This window comes from Nyctereutes procyonoides, unplaced genomic scaffold (genome assembly GCF_905146905.1).
Source record: "Nyctereutes procyonoides isolate TBG_1078 unplaced genomic scaffold, NYPRO_anot_genome, whole genome shotgun sequence".
Classification (NCBI taxonomy): Eukaryota; Metazoa; Chordata; class Mammalia; order Carnivora; family Canidae; genus Nyctereutes; species Nyctereutes procyonoides.
The window spans coordinates 7,264,872-7,286,241 of record NW_026575025.1 but is presented as its reverse complement, the minus strand read 5'-3'; the positions used below and the strand labels follow the sequence as shown (position 1 = coordinate 7,286,241).

At 44.5% G+C, this 21,370-nt stretch overlaps 1 protein-coding gene across 1 annotated transcript in view; it reads left to right on the top strand.

Moving 5' to 3' along the window:
• Positions 1–21,370, top strand: part of PPFIA1 (PTPRF interacting protein alpha 1) — an 86,067-nt gene that overhangs the window by 57,536 nt on the left and 7,161 nt on the right. Inside the window, 7 exon segments of the mRNA XM_055310553.1 lie at positions 4,713–4,864; positions 5,788–5,960; positions 6,203–6,296; positions 11,863–11,944; positions 12,047–12,247; positions 19,041–19,216; positions 19,325–19,422. Of these exon segments, the coding sequence (XP_055166528.1) occupies positions 4,713–4,864; positions 5,788–5,960; positions 6,203–6,296; positions 11,863–11,944; positions 12,047–12,247; positions 19,041–19,216; positions 19,325–19,422 (976 nt within the window).

Below are 21,370 nucleotides of genomic sequence, written 5' to 3'. Positions count from 1 at the left end.
TCAGGTTCATTTGTTATGTTTAGAGGTTCAAGATTTATTAAACCAGCTGGCATTTAATCACTCATCAATAGCACAGGGACAAATTAATCATGGCATTTGAATGACTGGTTTACCATGTCATCATGGACTCATCAAAGTTTTTATCTGTGGGACTTTTGATGACACGGGCCTGTGCCAGGCACAGCAGTGATGGTGCCACAGAATTAAACACAGATAGTCTTCCTAGTGGGTGGAAAACGTACAGAGGGAGCCAGTGCTGTCCTTCTTTGCATTAGGGCTGCCTAACTAGGGGTACAAGACATGCAGTCAAAAACATGAAGCGTCAATCTGTTTTATCTGTGATGTGCTTGACTGCATGCTTGATGCTAGTTCTGTGTGTGAGGCCAGGACGGCACCAGCACAAGCCTGCGTGGCTTCCTGGGGAGGTACAGGGGCATCTTCGCTTGTCAGGGTCTGGAAACACAGTGACCATGTGGTTTTTAGGGATAAGTATGCAGTTCTAAAGAATGTTTTATAACCTTCTTGTGTATATAGCTTGGGTTTGATGAGCACTTTGCCAATTTCCCACGTAAAATCATGTTTACAGCATTCTGCTTTTCAACCACACTTCTGTCCGTTAGAATCTCTCCTGTCCATTTTTATTTTTAGCTACATTGTTAGTCAGCATGTAATTAAATGAGCTCTGAATCATTGTAGTGGCATATGGAGTGGTAACAAGTCCATTTTGTGGTATTTTGACATACTATTTTTATAATTCATGTCATTAGCTAATTAGCTAATATTTTAAACTCTTTGATGGTTTTATTTGTGGTTTCATGCTTACTTCCTTTCAGAGAATTTGTAAGAGTGGTTATAAAAAATAATTCTATTTGTTTTTTTTCCCCTATTTTTGTGATTCTTTATGCTGGCTGACAGTGTATCTGCTTCCATGGCTGGTTTCGATTTCCTGTCTCATCCTTTTGTGTGGTTTATCACAGTTCATACAGGCCTCAACCTCCCGCCCCCAGCTGGTGTTTTGATCATTAGCCCCATGCCGTAACATCCTCTGTAGCATGCTCAGAGGGCAGTGACTCTGTGGTCCATAGTATGTGTGTGCTCAGTTATGGCTCATTAGTTTGGTTTCCACTTTATATTCATTTCTCATCAAGTAATGAGGCTTTTCTTTCCTGCAATAGTGATACATTTTAATTTGTGTGTTACTATATCATGGATGTGGATAGGGGCACAATACAGATGAATCAGGAGTGTTTTTACTGAGAACCATGTAGGAGATATGTAATTCATAAATGAAGTGTTTTTTATATAAAGAAATAAGGTACTGAGCATAGAATTAATGGAAGCCTGACACGGACAGCATGCTTTCTGGTCTTGATGCTTATATTTAACTGTAAATCTCATTAATTTACTGAACTTGTATAATTACTGCTTTCATAGACTGAATCATAGAAGGTAAATGTGCCACCTGCTGTTATGCCAGTTTTTATTCGTACAGATCATCACAGGGCACCCTGCTTTAAATAATGCATTTATTTTTTAGAAGTTTCAAACATTAGTGTCCAGTGGGTCATTAACCAGAGTTGGCTTGTTGGATGTCACAGTGGGTGTCCAGGAATTTCTGCATCATGAGATTGATATTGTAAAAGTGCAATGTGGTTTTCAATAAGGAAAACGGACTCATAGAAGAATTTCAAACAGACAGCTGTCTGGTCCCTGTGTCACACACAATACCGTGTTTTAATATGTTTTGTTTGTTTATGTTATAATAGAATTTTATCTTCCTGAGTCATAATTTATAGCCTTTCTGTAGTAAATCTTGAATAACCTATTATATTTAAATTTGTGGAAAAAATTTCCAGTTACATTGTTTCTAAGTCTTACCTTGCTTACATCTGTCCTGTTACTCTCTTTTTAATATATTTGCCTCTTCTGGACCTTGAATTTTTTACTTCAGAGTGTGCAGTAAATCTGATTTCTTTTCATTTCTTTGCATGCCTCTATCAGCCTAGTGATTTAAGGAAACATCGTAGAAAGGTAAAAATTTTTAGCAGTTGAACATACGTCTGTTTGTGCCCCTCACTCCACAAGAGCGTTGCACCCTCAACATGTGCCTGTGAGTGGTGGGCGCATCCAAGGAAGGACTGGGGCCCACAGCACTCTAGCAGGGTGGTCATGCTCCTGCAGCAGAGCCACTGGTTTTTACAGAGCACCACAATGGGTGGGAGAGCTTGCCTTTCTCTCACATTTGTCTTCTGCTCATGGCATACCTCATTATACTGGACATAATAGTTCGGGTTTTTTTTTTTTTTTTTAAGGTTTTTGTTTATTTACTTTAGAGAGGCACAAGCACAAGCTGGGAAAAGGCAGAGGGAGCAGGAAGCCTGACATGGGTCTCGATCCCAGGACCCTGGGATCATGACCTGAACTGAAGCCAGATGCTTAACCAACTGAGCCACCCAGGCGCCCTGGACATAATAGTTTTTAAAACGAGAAATTAATGAAGCAGAGCCATAGATTTTAGACTTGGGCACAACCAGCTTGGGTAATCATGGCTAGCAGCATTTGGTGAGCCCTTGCTGTTTGCCAGGCATTGTGCTGAGTGTTTTATGAGCCTGTTACTGACCCTCACACACATCCCTGCAAGGCACAAGTTGTGTTGTGACCCTATTTCCAAGATGCGAAGACCAGGGCTGAGCGGCCAGGTGCTGTGCCAGAGGCCAAGGTGTGGTACAGATTTGTCTGCTCACCACCCAGCCCGCCTCTGCTCAGGTGCTCTCATCTCCTTTATAGCATCCCGCACAGGGCTCAGGGCTCCTTCTCTGTATAGATGACCATGGGGTGGGTCTCCCCATTTTCAGAGGAACTACAGCATATCAGGGGCCATATCTCTTGACCAGAGTGTCTTGTAACTGTCAGGCTTTGCTCCCTGGACCATAGGTACCCCCACCCCAGAACTGCCTGGTCAGGCAATCCGGTGGTGCTGGGAGTGGGGTGGCAGCTGCGGGAGCCCCTCCATTATGCAGACCAGAATCCTGCTCGTCAGGGTGACCACAATTTGTACCTGTCTGTGCACGGTCTGCAGACAGCTTGGGCACCCGCACCAGCAGCCAGGTGTGTAGCACGCCCTGAGTCTGCTGGCTTGCGTTTACATTTTTCTTGGTAGCAAGACTTTCCCAGTGAAGGAAGAGATGTGCTAACAAACACCCAGGCAGGATGGCTGCTCTTGTTGCTTGTGGTCATTTGAGCTCCCTGATTGCTTCTTGGAGGGCCTTGTTCTGAGGTTTGGGGGTGTGAAACCAGGTGTGTGTGCAGCACTGGGCAGGGTACGCTTCCCTGGCAGTGCAGAGGCGGGGCAGGCCGAGCTAGGGCTTGTCATGCGGACCAGGCTTACACTTGGAGCTGTGTCTCCACTGACCTCATGGTCAGCACAGTCCCGAGTATCACTCCCCCATCCTGTTTTTTTGTTTTCTGTTTTTTTACAAATCATTGAATCATTGCTTTAACCTGAATTTGAAATCTATCCCTGTCATTGAAATCTGTCCCTGTGAAGTTTTATGTTGGTAATTTCTAACCAGTTAAGATAGCCTTTCATTGTCTGATGATTGTGGTGGGATGTCAGAAGAGGATGCAGGACTTACCCAGCTGTCGGTTACCGTTGTGTCTTACCTGAGCTCAGCTCCACCTGGCGCTGATGCATGTGGCTGTCACCGAGCCCCTGCACGGCTGCAGCGGTCCTGTTATAAAGCACAGCCAGCTGCCCAGTCTCGCTGTTTATACAGATGTTTGCCATGCGTGTCTCCTAGACCCAGCCCTGTCTTAGCCAGCCGCAAAGCCCAGGTCTGTAAGCAAGACCTGCCAGGACCCTGTGAGGGGTTAAAGCGCTGGCTAGACAGTGACCCCACCTTCCTTCCATGGCCACAGAGATGCAGCACAGACTCAAGCTCCATGACAGAAACACGGGGAGTCTGAAGGGGGTCATCATGTTACGATGGCAGCCTAGGGTCACTTTGTCCATGAGGTATGGAACGACAGGCTCTCTAAGCCGCACAAGTCCTCAGGTTATAACATCACTGAGAAACATGAGCCAGACACGTGTGTGGGATGGAGGGGGCATGCCTGTTCACTTTGAACTTGTCCTTAGGGACTCTATGGTTTCATCATTACTCGAAATGATGGATTATGGTTACAGGCTATTTCCTCCCCTGCCCTAAACAAAAAACTCTAGACAGTTTTGCATGAAAGGGTTCTGTGCTTGCCAGTGCTTGTTGTGAATGGCATCAGGTAAGCATGTTCCTCCTGAGCAGTCTACCAGGAAAAGCTCATGCCATCCATGGTTTCTAGTGACATGGTTTGAGGTGTGGCCCTGATCTCTGTCATCCCCTTCAGTGGCCATCCTCGTGGCAGCACAGAGTTCCAGGAAGAGTGACCCACGGGCTGTGTGGAGGCTCCGGGAGGGGAGTGCCCCAGGTCATGCGCCAGGCCCTACACTCATGTGCAGACAGCAGGGAGTCTCCTCCAGCTGCTTCTCGTAAACAGGACCACTCCTCCGTAGCATGGCCTTAGGCTAAACCCAAGGCATTTTATAGCCCCCTGAGTTTTTTTTTTTTTTTAGAGCCCCCTGAGTTTTTAAGTAAGTGTATGGCTACAATTTAAAGCCTACCCAATTGTTCTGTGGTGACATCTCACTAGCTGCTCTCACTCTGTCTCCCCCACAGTTGCCGGCTTCCCGGGAAGAGGTACGAGATGACAAGGCAACGATAAAATGTGAAACATCCCCCCCTTCCTCCCCAAGATCGCTCCGCTTAGACAGGCTGCCCAAAGGAGCACTGCACACAGTCAGCCACGAAGACATCAGGGATGTCAGAAAGTAAGGCGCGTGCGGGCACTGCTCACCCTCCTGGGAAACACTATCGGATGTTAGTGTGCAGTTTTTTGTTTTTTTTTTTTTTGTTAGTGTGCAGTTTTAAGAAATCTTTTATCTTTTTGGAGGGGCAGGAAAAAAGGTCAGAACGATGATTTTAAAGAACAGTGAATCAAGTTGAGTTTATTTAAATGATGTTGTTGGGATGCCTGTGGGGGCTCAGGGAGCTGCATGGCAATCCGGCTGGAGACGAGTAGCTGTTTGCACAAAAGTCAGTTTGGAAAGAAGGGTGCTAAATGGTGTCAGCACTTTTAGGACAACGTCATTTCTTGAGTCTGCATATTGACTATAGAGAACTTTCTATTCCTGCTGGAGCCTGTGCCAGCACATGGCACGCTCCTGAGGGTTCCTTCTGGTGGCCGCACTGTGTGCCCTTCTGGGCTGTCCAGAGCCCCTCACCGTCTGCACCCCCAGGCCTCTCCAGTAGTCACTCAGTTGCTTGTGCACCCCATTCCCAACTAGCACTGGTTGTTTTTCTGTTCACACCAGGCGGTGCTCAGTGAGGGCCGTGTGCACCCCTATGCAGTGGCTCTACCACCAGCTCCCCCTGCTCCCAGTTTGCCACCAGGAAGGGCTTACTTGGGGAGGTGCTCAGGGCTCCTGAGGGACGGCAGGACCAGCGTCTTAGTGACCACTTTCCCGAGTGGTTGGCTACCTGGGGCTTTTTTGTTGCAGCCTTCCAGGGAAGGAGAGAGGGGGCAACCCTCCCGGGGAATGTCGCTGGGAGCTTGAGCTTCTCACGCACTTTGTGAGGGTGACAACTTAAGTGCTAGCTCTGAAGTTTGAAGGCATATTAAAAACGCCAAGTCATGTGCATGGGACGGTGTGCTGTGCTGAATACTTGTTAAAGATCCTTTCCTCTCCCCAAGCTCCACAGGCTCACAGGATGGCCCCGTGAGCAACCCCAGCAGCAGTAACAGTAGCCAGGACTCGCTGCACAAAGCCCCCAAGAAGAAGGGCATCAAGTCCTCCATCGGCCGCTTATTCGGCAAGAAAGAGAAAGGCCGTCCCGGCCACGCTGGCAAGGAGCCCGCAGGACCAGGTTGGTGTCCCGTGTGCGTGCTGTGGCCCAGGTGCTCTGTGTGGCCCCTGTCGCAGGAGCTGACTGCTGTCGTGCAGCACGATCCCCGACAGTGTAGGTGCATCCGTGTACTGGCCATCCCCTTGGAGGTGCCCTCAGAACTCTAATGCTCTGCCTGCAGACACACTTCCACCTGTCAGGAGGACCCCATGCATGGCCCTGTCAGTGCATCTCGTTATTTCAGTCCCTGTGCTTCCCCACAGCTGCTGCTTCAGAGACAGAGAACTCCTCTCAGGATGCCCTGGGACTCAGCAAATTGGGAGGACAGGCTGAAAAAAATCGTAAACTTCAAAAAAAGTAAGCTATTTTTAATTTGCCATCTCACTGAGCAGCTTTCGCTTGTACCTGATTTTTAACCAGCAGTTATTTATTAAGTGTACTATGTAACTGTGTAGATGTATTCTGTCCAGAAAGATGAAGCCAAGGCCTTTATTAAATGATACTTCTTGGAGATTTTAGAGCATTTACAAAATTTTGAAAGGACTCACGTGGATTCCAGCCAACCTTGTAAAGTTGGCTAGGGAGGACGTGTCAGGGTTTGCATGTGGGGCTTGGCCTCACAGCACTTGACTCTGAATCCTGGCTCTGGCTCAGATTGGCTCTGGACCTCTGGGAGAGCTCTGTCCTAGCACTCCTGTGCTCCCACTTGGTCATCTGTACGTGGGAAACAAGGGGCACACTTACATCATGTGGTTTTTAGCAGTATGAAATATATGTCTCTGTAAATACACATGAGGTGCTTTCAATACAAGATGCACGTAACCATATGTATGACTACAGCCACTGTGATGGCTTAGCTGCCAGCATTCAGAGTTTGCTCTTCATACTGGGGATCTGTCAAGAAATCTTCTACTATGTTGTCCTTCTTTCCTTCCCAAGGAAATTCTGAATTTGTACCTTCACAGACCCTCAGTTTTGTAGACTATTTATTACATTTTAATTGTAAACTGTCTCAATTCTGAAGATGACCAATAACAGTGGGAATAGCTTCTTGGGGAGCAGCTTGGGCATCATGATGCCTCAGGAGAGGGTGCAGGTGGGCACGTTTCTCTGGGACTTTCCAACCCAGAGCAATTGTGTGCTGATTCACCATATTCCAAACCAGAGTTACATGGATGAATTGGAGAGGTTGGCACCGTGTCCCAGTGATCTGACAGCTGAAAGACAAAATTGATGTTCTCAAACAGAAGAGGCAGCATGTAGTGTAGTGGGGAGGAGCAAGATGTGAGCCCAGGGAGGAAGATGGAGCCCGTAGTGAGAGGCAGGAGTTGGCAGGCTCTGAGAGAAACCCGACAATGGGAAAGTCATCCTGCCGCCCTCGGGTTCCCTGAGAGCCAGCACTGTCCTGGAGCCTGGGGCCTCAGGTCTCACCGGAGCCCACAGGGACCGCCTCCGCTAGAGGCTGGCTTCCCTTTAGTCCCAGGAGCTGCCAGTTGGTTTCTTTTTGGTGAAATGTGCCTCCTTTTAGTTTTCTTCTCAGGAGTCATAATGATGATTTTGACTGACATACCATAGATTCTATTTCAGGTGAAATGCTCTTATTTCTGTTATTGACACAATACCATAGGCATCCTCAGTCTTTTGGTTCTCTGGGAATGGAGATTTGTAGAAACTGCTTCACAGTGGTCTGAATGTTGCTGTCTTTGAACTGTATAAAAATGTTTTAAAATAACTTGGGTAGTTGCCATTTGGCTGTGTGAAATTTAATATTGAAACTAGGCCTTTTGCTCCTGGAACCATGCTAGGAAAATTCTGTCCCTTGGATTTTGCTGATGTGTTTTATTTCACATCCTTACATTCCGTAATGAAAACAGTAGATTTGTGGCAGTGCCCGCTGGCTCTCCCACCCCACCGCTCCCAGAAATGTGCATTTCACATAGGATCAAAAGTAGCATAAATTGGCCAAAACGTTTCCTGTTTCCTACATTTATTTTGTCACTCTTAGGAGGTATGCTTAAGCACTTGGCCATATGAGCACAGCCTTTATTGAGTTATTTGCCCCAGCATGTGATTAAATTTCATACTGTGTGTGTGTGTGTGTGTGTGTGGTGTATGTGCATTCATGCACATGTAAGTTTCTCTACAGCTGAGATGTTCAAATTGATGGCTTTAGTTCTGTGTCACCATAGCTATAACTGAGTATCTAAGAGCATGTAATTCTCTGTACTCTGTTGTCATGCATGGCAAGTTCTAGAACATACAGTTGACACTTGAACAACACGGGTTTGAATTGTGTAGGTCTACTTATATGCATTTTTTTTATAACTACAGTATAGCACTGTAGATGTGTTTTTCTCTTTATGATTGTCTTAACCTTTTCTTTAGCTTAGTTTATTAAAGAATGCAGCCTATAAATGCATATAACGTATAAAATATGTGTTACTGGTAAGCCTTCTGGTTAGCAGTAGGCTATGAGTAAAGTTTTTAGGGAGTCAGAAGTTATCCTCGGATTTTCAAGAGTATGCATTCCGTGACTGGCAGAGCTGTGATTTGTGAGATAGAGCCCTATACACCTGCATACGAGGTGCCGTAGTGTTAGGGTGCAGGTCTCAGAAAGATGAGACATGATGCCTGTCGTCATGCAGTATTGCATGAGCAAAGGCTCACACACATTTTGTTGCAAAAGGCGACTTTCCCATTAGTCACAGGTTGCATCACCTCTTTCATATGCGTGCTTGCTCTCTGTATAATTTAGCAAATTTTGAAATGTCTTTTACCTGCAACTCTCATTGTAAGGCTGGGATGCATCTCACATCTGTGTACTATTAGAGCAGCTGTTTGGAAAATTAGGCGTAGGTCTAGAATTTGGTCCCTGACGGAACTCAGGTTCGTGGCTCATCTGTGTTCTTAGCAGAGGGTGCAGCCCCTTTGGTGGGGTCCCCGAGCAGTAAACAGAAGGCACAGCCATGGCAGGGAATGCAGTGTCCAAAAGCAGAGGAAGAAGTCAGTGCCAGCAAAAGCCAGACAAGTCTTCTCACTCCTCCAGGAGACTGGCTAGTAACTGAGGTTCTTCAGGACAGAGTTAGGTGCTGGGGACCGGTTTAAGGTGCAGAGAAGCACTGGGCATTTCAGAGTCCTAACCACCTCAGGTGTCAAGTTTGAGGCTTTGGAACTCATGGCAGAAGAGTTCTGTTTTCTGGGAAATTAACCTGTGTAAGAATACCTCATTTTGTTACAGTAAACTGTTATCTGCCATGCTTATTATCATCTTAGTAAAGGAGAAAACCGAATGGTTCTGTTGCTTGTTAGAGCAACTATATGGGTAAATGAGCAAGTTCGTAAGTTCTACATAGCCACTTAACAGCCATCACAAATGAAGGAAACTGGCCGTGTTCAGCCGGCCATCCTCCGTGGCCTAGATCAGGCAGGAGTGTGTGCCTGTTTGTGGAGACAAGTGACAGGGTGGGAGTGGAGCTGGCCTGGGTGGCTGGGGCGTGCCCTCCCTGGTGGCATAGTGTCCATGTGCCCTGTGTCGTCATCCTGCAGGTGGGAGGCCTACTTCACATGATGGGCCTTCTACTCCCTGGTAGAAGGAAGGGATGCAAGTGTTCCCACCTGGATCCAGTTGGTGTTTAGTCTCCTGGGGTGTGCACCAGCCTGATCAGGGAGGCAGTTGAGTGCAAAGACTTGGCCCAGCCACCGGCTGGGCCTCTACCTTCCTGCTGGCTCCCACTTCTTTGCATCATGGTCCTGTCTCTACCGCCTCATCTCAGTTTCAGCAGGACTGTGGACCTGAGCTTGAAACCCACGAGCACATCCATACCAGAAAAGGCTTTGCATGCACAAATGGGCATTGCCAAGAGGAAGCTGCCAGTAAAGTCAGAATCATGTGCATTAGCCTCCAGGTCATGAGGTTAATGAACTATCTTTAACCCTATATTCCTTGTTTATAATGAATATCTACTTCCGATTTTTTTTTTCTGAAGTGGGCTCCACGTCCAGTATGGGGCTTGAACTCACCACCCTGAGCTCAAGGGTCGCAGGCTGTACCGTATGAACCAACCAGATGCTCCCAAATATCCATTTCATATTAAAAGATGAAGTATGGCAGTGATTCAGTTGCTGTTTGGCATACTTTGAGAGTCCAGCATCTGAAAGCTCTCCTAGTCTAGCGGCACAGCTCCTCCTCGGCTGGGCCGAGCCATGTAGAACTTAGCACCTGACCACACTTCCACAGCTTAGGCCTTTCCCCAGCCCATCAGCTAAGGGATTGTTTGTACTGTTCGTAAGATTCATGGGGCTTATGTAAGTGTTCACGTAAAATATAGCCACTGTCTTTGAGTATTTGTCCTTAGGACACAGAAATCGGCATTTCATTGATCACATTCATGATTTATTCCACCTGGTGAAGACTTCACCTTCCTATTCCCTCCAGTATTGCTGCCCTGTGGCAGGATGACCACAACCCTGGGGGGGGGGGGACTCCCTTTCTTTTTCATTTATGAAAAGCTTTGCTTATTTTAATGAGGAAAGTTTGTCCTTTTTTCCCCTCAAGCTATTAAGAGTTGTTGCATTTTGGGGCGCCAGGCTGTCTTAGTAGATCTCAGGGTGGTGAGTTCAAACCCCACACTGGGCATAGAGCTTACTTTAAAGAAAGAAAAAAAAAGATTTGTTGCATTCTCTGGTATAATCATATCTGCATAATTAAAATATTTATTACTCAAGGAAACCTAAGATTGATTTAAGAAACACTTGAAATTTTATGTGAAACATTTTGAGCTTTAATTTTACATAGATTTCGGGATCCCTGGGTGGCGCAGCGGTTTGGCGCCTGCCTTTGGCCCAGGGCGCGATCCTGGAGACCCTGGATCGAATCCCACGTCGGGCTCCTGGTACATGGAGCCCGCTTCTCTCTCTGCCTGTGTCTCTGCCTCTCTGTCTCTCTCTCTGTGACTATCATAAAAAAAAAAAATTAAAAAAAATAATTTTACATAGATTTCACAGTCTCAGGAAAAATCTAATACCTCTTAAATATATTAAAGAGCCCATGTGTATCTGATGTGTTCTGCAGAAATTATTATAGAAAAATAACACTAAATATAACCTAAGGATTGAAAAATGCCTCGGTATGCCCAGGCACTCAAGGTACACCTCCCCCAGTACAACCCCATCTTCTCTGCAAGGTTTTTCATAGTCAGGAAGAATTAGTGTCTTTCAGAAAGCCTTGAAGTACACAACACAAAAAAGTAAGATAAGATTCATAAAAATTGTTATGTTGTCTCTTACCTGTTATTTGTAGACAGTCATTTTTAAAAGATGTTAATACGGTAAAATCATGGTTTGGGAATTTTAGAACCAGGCATATAGAATATTTCTGATCCTATAAGGATGCCAGGACTGTTTCCTGCTTGCCGCTCGATGGGTGTTGGCTTGTGATAACATTGGAGTTTCACGGTCTGTCCTGTGTGCACTGATACAAGCGGTCAGGATGAACCCTGTGGGTTAAACCATAGGATGACCCAGTGTCTTAACTTACACATACCTAATGAGGCTAAATAGCAGTGTAGACTAGAAGCAGCTAGCACCCGGTCCATGACTTGCCACATTAGACCATTACTGGTACAAACCTCTGATGTTGTGAATGCTAGATGCTTGAGGCCCTCCCAGAGGCTCCTTCACTCAGACCCAGCTGCAGCTTCTTCTCCTACCTGGTTTTCCTAGATACTCAGGTATTCCCTTGACTATCCTTCCTTGGACATAAAGACTACTGAGATTGTTAATGTTGGCAATTAAGTCTTTAATTCTGCCAGGAGGTGACTCAAGGATACTTTTAGAAATGTCTAAAGAGAATAGCTCTGTTCAGCTTGCTTAATACATGCATGCACTGGTGATTCTTTCACACTAAATCTCTTGTTATTTGTAGGCATGAATTGCTCGAGGAAGCCCGGAGACAAGGTTTGCCTTTTGCACAGTGGGATGGGCCAACCGTTGTTGTTTGGCTAGAGGTATATCTTTCTTTTAATCTTGGGTGGAGTACATTTCCATATGTGGCAGTGTATTCATCCAACTGTATGCAGTGTATAACTTTGCGGCCTTCTTGTCTCCAGCTGTGGGTTGGGATGCCTGCCTGGTACGTGGCTGCATGCAGAGCCAATGTGAAGAGCGGGGCCATCATGTCTGCCCTGTCAGACACAGAGATCCAGCGTGAGATTGGCATCAGCAACCCTCTGCATCGGCTGAAGCTGAGGCTGGCGATTCAGGAGATCATGTCCCTGACAAGTCCATCAGCCCCTCCAACTTCAAGAACGGTACGTGTCTGTAAAACCCATGTACCTGCTGATTTTTCTTGACTATCTAGTGCTTGCACACACATCCGGTGTTCCAACTTAAAGTTCTGGCATTCAGAAGCATTATGACTTTTAAGTGGTGATGGTTGGGTGGTTCGCGGGTCCCTTACTGAATGTTCTTACAACTGCTTGGCTGCAGTGGCTTTGCAGTATAGAAGTGAAAGTTTTTAAAGGCATAGAAAAGTAATAACTATCTCTAATTTAATAATGTATTTATCAAAAGCAAAGGGGGAAAGGCTTAGATTCCCCACTTGCACTGTGACCAGTGTTTTTCTGTTCGACTTGTTCGGCTTAGTAGTCCTTACAGAAGATCCTCCAGTTGAACGGTAAACACGAACCTAATGAAAACATGGCTGGTTATTGGGAGACAGAGCAGGCCAAGTCCTCATGCGTAAAGTGTGGGTTCTTTACGTTGGCTCAGTCCCTGCTCTACTCTTGGTCTGCTCTGAGGGAAAACCTGACGGAGAGACCTAAGAGCCTCACAGATGGACTTCTCTGAGTAGCAGGTTAGGGGGTCAGGGCCCAATCCGGGACTTGTGGTTACTCGACACAAGGAGGAGTTGCCTGCTGGCTTGTCTTACTTTGTTTCTTAGGGAAGGGGTCGTAATGAGCAGTCAGCCTGTGCTCTGACCCATGGCCCAGAGAGCTGTGCCAGGAATGTTCTGACCGGGTCCCCATTGCCCAGCTGTTTCCAGTTAGAGTGGCCTTTCTAGAAATGAAGGTGTAGAGTGGTTTTCCCAAAGTCTTTATGAATTGTCCAGTGAAGGCTGCTCAGGAGCTGAGTTGGTGCACAGTGATGATGAGCCATCTCAATTGGGAACCTTCCTAAGAGGACAGGGTGCAACCCATTCCCAGAGGGGCCCAGGGGCCTGCAGGTCACTTTTTGGGCCTCGGGTCTGCCGTGGTACTCCCGTGGTGCTGGTATTTTGGCTCCTCGAAGTCACTGGACATTCTCTTGGACACACTCAGACCTGTGCCCTGCCTCTTGGGTTCCCCAGGCAAGGTGGTCTATCCCCATGGCCCAGTCACTGTGGAGCACCTGCTGGGACCTTGTCTCATAGCCCAAAGCTAGACCTGGGGACTGTGCGCTTCATGGTGCTTGGTTCGGGTTACAACTGTAACCCTTTTGAATAAGTTACTTGAGAATCACTCACAATAGTCAGAAGTACAGAACGTGTTGTTTTTATATTTCACCTACTCAGATGATAAGCATGGCAAATAGAGCTCTAGGGATTGCGGGCTGCTCATGGGTTACTGACAGCAGTGTTAGTCAGGTGTGGTTATTCTTTGTAAAGGTGGGGAGCTTGTTTTAATGTTCTGTCGTTTTCCACACGGGCATCTAAAATGAAAAGGTGAGAAGAATGGCCTCGGCCTCCACCTGCTCCTTTTATGTGCCTGAGGCTTACGTGTCTGCCACCTTTCCTCTTTGTCACTGCTTCCCTTGCCCTGGATGTGCTTGGTCACTGGGGTCACCCTAGACCACAGGAAATGTCTGGTTAACGCATGAAGAGATGGAAACACTCACGGCCACGCCACAAACGGTCAGTCACAGCCCCGGGCTCACCTTCCCCCGTGCTCCCCACCCAAGAGTGGCACGATTCTTGGCTTTTCCTTGGGAAACAAAAATGTCATTTCACATTAAATTGTTCTGATAAGTATTTCTATTAGGTATTAGTTAAATGTGTGAAATGGAATTCTATTTTAGATTTTTCTTTGGGACCTTAAAATTGGTAGACTTGCTCTACTTAGAATAGATTTAACTCCTATCTCCTTCTGGAGAGACCTCAGTTTGGTGCTCGGTTTTCATGTTCTGGCCTTAGTTTTCTCCTTATACGGACATGCTTGCCATGGGAAATTGGCTATTTGCATGAGAAATTGGAATTGTTGGTTTTGCATGAGTTTTGCATGATGCATTCTTTGATTTATTTATTTTTACTCTTTCACTCAGTCACTGCACCTTCCCTACAGCATTAATTTGCTTGCATCACTCAGTTCACCAATACTAATAGTTATGTTCTTTTGCATTCCTAACCTCGTAACACCAGGAGGATGAGGAGGGAAGCTGGGCTCAGGTTGGAGACTCTCTATAATATACTCTTCACTATATGTACCGCAGCAAAAGAGCTGGAGTATGAAAGCTTGTAATTGACTTTTCTTGACATTTTTAACATCTTAATTTGTGCAGAATATTGTTGATGATTTAAAGCATTAGTCAGAGCGAAGCATAGGATTAAAGAGTACGTCTCATGGACAATTTTGAACCTTTCTCACGTGGCACCATGGCGGTTTATTCTGTTTAACATAGATTACTTCTTTAGCACACGACTGTCCTACAGAGTGCCATGGCTTTGGCAGCTCTCAGGATAAGGGCCCAGCACAATAGTTGGCACAGGGGCTTTCCCTCCCTGTCTGCGTATCAGGGTGTGACTAAGTGCTGTCCTGGTGCTGTGTTGATCGAGACGTTTTCTCACTCGTGGGATTCCCAGGAATCAAGCCTCTCCTTAAAAACGTACATTCAAATTTTCAGCTTCCGGGTTCTTCAACTCACCAAAAGCTCTGTTATGACTGTTTTGCAGCCGTGATTTGAGACAGCTTGATTAAAAGGAGTGGTTTCCTACTTGTGATTCTAGCAACCTTGCTGCCTGACTTGCTGTTCTGTTTTAGTGCCAAGTCGGAGGCTGTGAGGGCGCGGCCAGGCGGTTCTTCCCGAGGCTGTTACTAATGGCATCATGTTCAAGGATCTCAAAAGGATATGGTATATCTGAAAAAAATCAAACTAATCTTAAATCTGATGTTCCTCATTTCTGGTCAGTGGTGGAAACAGCTCTTCTCCTCTATCTGTACTCCTAAATTATAGCCAATATTTTCACTTTTTTAAAAAGCAGAAGAGGAGAGTGGCTGTAATATTCTGTGAGCACCCTCTCAACCCCTTTGATTTCGGCACTCTGTGCCACTACTCCAGATACATATCCTCATTGATCATTTCGCCTGCTCGGAATCAGGGCCTAACCATCAGTGAATCAAAAAGGGTGCATTTTGTAATTGCTTAAACATCAGTGTGTTTGACGCTAAGAAGGAGAACTTTGGCAGCACCTCCATATGAAACTCCTTATATTGGGGCGTGACTTGTAAACTAAACAAGCTAAATGCTCTTTGTAGTGGAAACATAAACAAGGACGAGCTGTGCCAATGACATCAGAATTAGCTTGCATTGATGGTTTCCACTCCATCCCTCTTCTAGAGGAGAGGAGAATGAAGAGGCATCGTGGTCTCTGTGCAGCTGCTAACCTGCTGCCAAGGGTGGAAGTCCTACAGTGCACCTTCCATGTGCTGTTACATAGTGACCAGCTCTTAAGCCAAGGGAGAGTTTGAGATGCCTTTGGGCACTCAGGGGAGGAAAACATCAAGGTGTGGTCAATTCATGGATGCCTTCACTTAGCAGATAGCATCAGTGTGCTCTTTGCAAAATGGAGCTGCTTGTTGGTGCCATCTACCATCGTCCTTCACATTTCACAGAGGTTACAAAGCTGAATTGTATTTGTGTTCTCATTTCATTGCTGGAAAAAATAGAGCCCATGCAGTGGCAGTCTCTTGCAGTCCAGGTGTTCTCTGACCATGAGATATCCCTGTTGTGTCCTCCCTTCAGAAGGCTGTGACCGTAGTCCAGGAGGAGGTGTGGATCTCCCTGGCTTTGAGCCTGGTTCCCCTGGAGCTCACATTACAGATCACTTAAGAAGTGGGACTAGAAGAAAAAAAAAAAAAAGTGGGACTAGAGTATGTAATGAATAAACAACATTAAGGAGGGCTCTGCTCCCATGGAATTGTCTGTTGAGAAATTTCTTTGCATTTTATGTTCAAGAATACATAAACAGAGGGAAGAAAGCAGTGACATACTCACACGCTTAAGTGTCAGGTCTATGATATTGAGAGTGAGGTTTGAAAGAGTGAAGAAACATGACCCTGTGACAATTTTCCAAAAATGTTTGCTGCTTTTCTCATTCATGGTTATTTAGAGAAAGTAGTGAAACAGTTTTTTTTTTTCTGTTGAATTTGAGCATTCTTGTTGAAATTTTGACTCATTTCTTTTTAGCTTGTTTGGTGTAAACAGTAGATCAGAGGCTGTGTTTTCAAGCCTGAACCTTGTGGCTAGCTGAGAGTTACTGTTTCCAAGGATTCCGCAAGGCAACTACAGAATTCCTGTGACTATAGCTTAGGCTTCTTGGACTGAAGAACATCCAGTACCTTTGTTTGATGCTATTCATTTCCTTCTCATCGCAGAAATCTTGCACATATTCTGTCAGATTTATCCCCAAGGATTTCGTGGTTTTTGATGATATTACAAATGGCATTTTTTTTAAATCTCCATTTGAGGTTCATTTCTAAAAGTATTTAGAAATACAGTTCACTTTTGTTTGTATATAGGCCTTGTATCCTGCTACCTAGTTAAACTCACTTGAGTCCGGACAGCTGCTCTATATCCCATTTTCTAATAGTGATGATCAGGTCATCTGCAAACAGAGAGAGTTTTACTTCTTTTCCAACCCATACGATTTTGACTTATTTTTCTTGCCTTGTTACAGTGGCTGGGGATTCCAGTCAGGGTTGAATGAAAGTGGTGGGAGCAGACATCCTTCATTTTCTTTGTTCCTCAGTTTAGGGAAAATGCATTCAGTCTTTCACCACAAAGTGTGCCATCAGCGCTACATTTTTTTGTAGACCCTTTATCAGGCTGAGGCAGTTGTCTTCTGTGTCTAGATTGCCCAGATTTCCATGAATGAGTGATGATTTGATCACAAACCTTTTTCACATGTCTGTCATTTTTCTTTTTTAGTCCTTTGATACAGTGAATTTCTCTGATTTTCAAATATTGACCCAACTTATGTTCCTGGAGTAAACCCCACTTGTCATGATATCTTACTCTTTTAATTTATTACTGATTTGATTTGCTAATATTTTGTTAAGGAAAATTTGTATCTGTGTCTATGAGAGCTGCTCATTGGTCTGTAGTTTTCTTGTAACATGTCCGGTTTTCTTATCAGGATAATGATGCTCTTGGAGAATGAGTAAGATATTTCTTCTGCTTCATTTTTTTTGTAATAGTTTGCATAGAATTGGTACTTTTTAAATAAACGTTTGGTAGAGTTCAACAGTGAAGGCATGCAGTGTAGAGTTTGAATGCACCTCGTGTGTGTGTGTGTGTGTGTGTGTGTGTGTGTGTGGTTTACAGCTACAAATTCAAGTTCAGGTATGGGTAACCTGAGTGGTTCTCATACATGATGTCTATCATGAAATTTACCCATTTTATCCAGGTTGCTTATAGCTGTCCACAGTTTTCCCATATTACCCTTTCAGTGTCTGTAGGGTCTGTGCCAATGCTCCCTCTTTCATTCTTGATGTTGGTGTTTTGTATCTTTCTTCTTGATCACTCTGGGTAGGGGTCTGTCGAGTTTAGTGATGTTTATGAAAATCCAGGTTTTACTTTCATCGTTTTATTTTCTACCATTTTTCTGGTTTCTGTTTCACAGATTTCTGCTCTTTTATTTCCTTCCTTCTACTTGCTGTAGATTTTTTTTTCAAGTTTTTAAAGGTAAAATCTTAGATTATTGACTTACAATCTTTCCTCATTTATAACATAAGCACTTAATACTGTAAACTGCCCTCAGGACACTGCTCCAGCTGTGTCTCACAATTTTATGAATGTATTGTTTGTGCGCTTACTTTTTTTTTAAGGTTTTATTTATAAGTAATCTCTGCACCAGTGTGGGGCTCAAACTCAACCCTGTGATCAAGTCACACACTCCACTGACCGAGCCAGCCAGGTGTCGCTTGCATGTTCACTTTCATTCAGTTCCAAATGTTTTCCCATTTACCTTGTGATTCCTTTTTTTTGACACATAGGTTATTTGGAAGTGTGCTAATTCCAAATACTTGGGAGTTTTCCAAATGTCTTTTTATTATGAGTTTCTAATTTAATTTCTCTTAAGGTTAGAGGAGATATACTTAGTATGATTTCAGTCTCTTTAAATACAAGGAGATTTGTCTGTGTTGGAGAATGTTCTGTGTGCACTCCTTTTGGGTGGAGTGCTGTCTCGTATCAGTTGGGTCGGGTTGGTTGACACTGCGGCTTCAGTGCTTCTCCATCTGTGCAAGCCTGTTGTTTGGCCCAGTTGCTCAGTTACCAAACTATGGGTGGTGGTGGGGAGGGATGTCTCCTGTGTCCTCTCCATCTTACCATGTTCATCTCTTCTTTTAAATCTATGTTTTAACTCACTTTTTTAAAATCTGATTTTGAAATTAACAGATGTTTTGTTAATGAAATATAGAAAACAAAGTGTTAAAAATAAAATGAAAGCCAGCCAGAGGTATTTTTAATGAGTAGACTTGGATGATTCTTCAAACTTGTTCATGAGCCGTGATTGTTCTTTGTTGATCATTATACATGAAAACTAGCTCAGAAAGACAGTGCATAACCAGTCAGTTTTACTGTGCTTTGTTTGGTAAATACGTTAAATTCATAAGCACAAATGAGTCGTAAATTTGTAATGGTATAATTCCTTTTGTGCAAAATTTTACTGACGATATAAGAGTAAATGGGAGATCAAATTATTTTGAAATTATAAAAAATGATGTTATTAATTTAGCCTCTGAGAATATGGAACAGATTGAAAATATAGTTTGATGATAATTTAAATGACCCTTGTGACCTCTTCCATGGCTTTTCTTCTGAACTGATGTGCTTAATTATTGCAACCAGACCCTTGCCTATGGGGACATGAACCATGAGTGGATTGGCAATGAGTGGCTGCCCAGCCTGGGCCTGGCACAGTACCGCAGCTACTTCATGGAGTGCCTGGTAGACGCACGCATGCTGGACCACCTGACCAAAAAGGATCTGCGGGGCCAGCTGAAGATGGTCGACAGTTTCCACAGGTGCTTCCTGCATGGTGCTCCTTGTTGGTTCACTCCGGGGGCTCACACTGCTGCCATGGCTAACTGGGTTTTTTTTGTTTGTTTGTTTGTTGGTTGGTTTATTAATAGAAACAGTTTCCAGTGTGGAATTATGTGCCTACGGAGATTAAATTATGACCGAAAAGAACTGGAGAGAAAGAGAGAAGAAAGCCAGAATGAAATCAAAGGCAAGTACATTATGTGCCATGGATGCACTATGTTTCTGCTTCCCATGATGCTGACAGCTCAGTGACTGCCTTCTTTTAAAAAAATCAGGAGGAGGGACGCCTGGGTGGCTCAGCGGTTGAGCGTCTGCCTTTGGCTCAGGGTGTGATCCTGGGGTCCTGGGATCAAGTCCCACATCGGGCTCCCTGCAGGGAGCCTGCTTCTCCCTCTGCCTGTGTCTCTGTCTCTCTTTCTCTCTGTTTCTCTCATGAATAAATAAATAAAATCTTTAATAAAAATTTAAGAAAAAATTAAAAATCAGGAGGAAAAAAAGAAGATAAATAAATTTAAAATAAATTTAAAAATCACAAGGGATGCCCACCTGGCTCTATCCATGGAGCACGTGACTCATGATCTTGGGGTTGTGGATTTGAGCCCCATGTTGGGTGTAGAGATGACTTCAAAATAAAATTTTAAAAAATTAAAATTAAACACAATAAAATAATGAGGAAAGACTTTAGTGGAGAAAACCAGTCTGGCATCATTACAGAGGAGAGAGGGATTGGGTGCCTCTCAGACCCTCTTCTGTGACTGGAGACCCTGTGCCTAGTTGTCTGTGCTTGTGGCAGTCTGTAGGGTCTGGGTCTCAGGGTGAGCATTTTCCTGTGACCTCAGACACTTCCTGTTGTAAGGATACATGTCCTCTTTTGTTGAGAATTGCTGCCACATGCTACTAGATAGCAACAGAGCAGAGCTGAACAGGCCCCTGCATTCTTGGCATCAGCATGAAAAATACCACTCTCTATCCAAGGCCCTGAGCCCACAGTTAAAGAGTGTGGCTCTGCTCCCATGGCTGAGGGAATGGCACAGGGTTAACGTGGCAGCTGGGCCCTGAAGGTGATGGGAGCCTCTTATTGGGGTGGGGGTGCCAGCAGAGGCATTTTAGGTAAAGGGATGAGGGTGCTCAACCAGGAGATGGCAGATGCTTCTTTCTGTTGGGAGCTACCCACCCAGGGCACATCTGAGTGAGCGGGTGTAGTAGTTTGCTTTGAAATAAGACGTTAACAATTAAGCTCAAAGTACAGTCTTCCCCAATTTTCAGTATAAAGAAATTACTAAGAATGGTTATAGCAAACGAGGCCTATTGACCAACTCTAAGCATATAGGTTAATTTATGGAATCCTTACTACCACGGTCCTGTATGTGCTATTTTCATACCTTATCCTTACGAGGCCAGAAGTTAAAGATAAAAATATGGTTGGGGAGACGGCCCACTTGAAGGATAGTCTAATCATGATTGAGTTAGTGTGAATCACAAGAAAAACCATAAGCAAACATTTGTGATACGTATTCTATACACATATAAAATAATACATTCAACATATAAATATGGTAACAATCTCTAAATATTTTTTGTGTGTGTGCGCCCGTGTCTGTACATCTCTTCTTTTTTTTTCTAGAAAAGGACGTGGGAAATGAGATACATAAATCTGTTTCATTTGTTTTGTATTTCTGTCTTAAATCTTTCACAGTTGACAAAAGCTGTTTTTGAAAGTAACTGGTGATCATCTGGATATATTTTTACAGGGTGGCTATTTTTAGATCTCTACTAAAGCAAATTTAATAATTTATTAGTTTGCATAAATATAAGATCTTCCCCTACCGTGTCTAATACACTGGAGAATATATTCAAGTTTTTCTATTTTTAAAATGCAACAACAGAAAAGTCCTTGCGATTGTAAGGGAGGGGTTTGTGTTTAATTGACAATGTGCCCAGCTACGGTGCCAGCGCCTCTCTTTAAGGGGAAGAAGGTATTTCAGAAGAGCTAAAGTCATACCCGGTGTGTCCCTGGTGTGCCCTTACGGCTTCTGAAGCTGGGTCCCCCTCGCTTTCTCTTTCCTAGAAACTTGGTGTTTGGTAACTTCCTTGCTCTAGGCTTTGCTGAGAGAGTGAGTTCCAATAGGACGGTC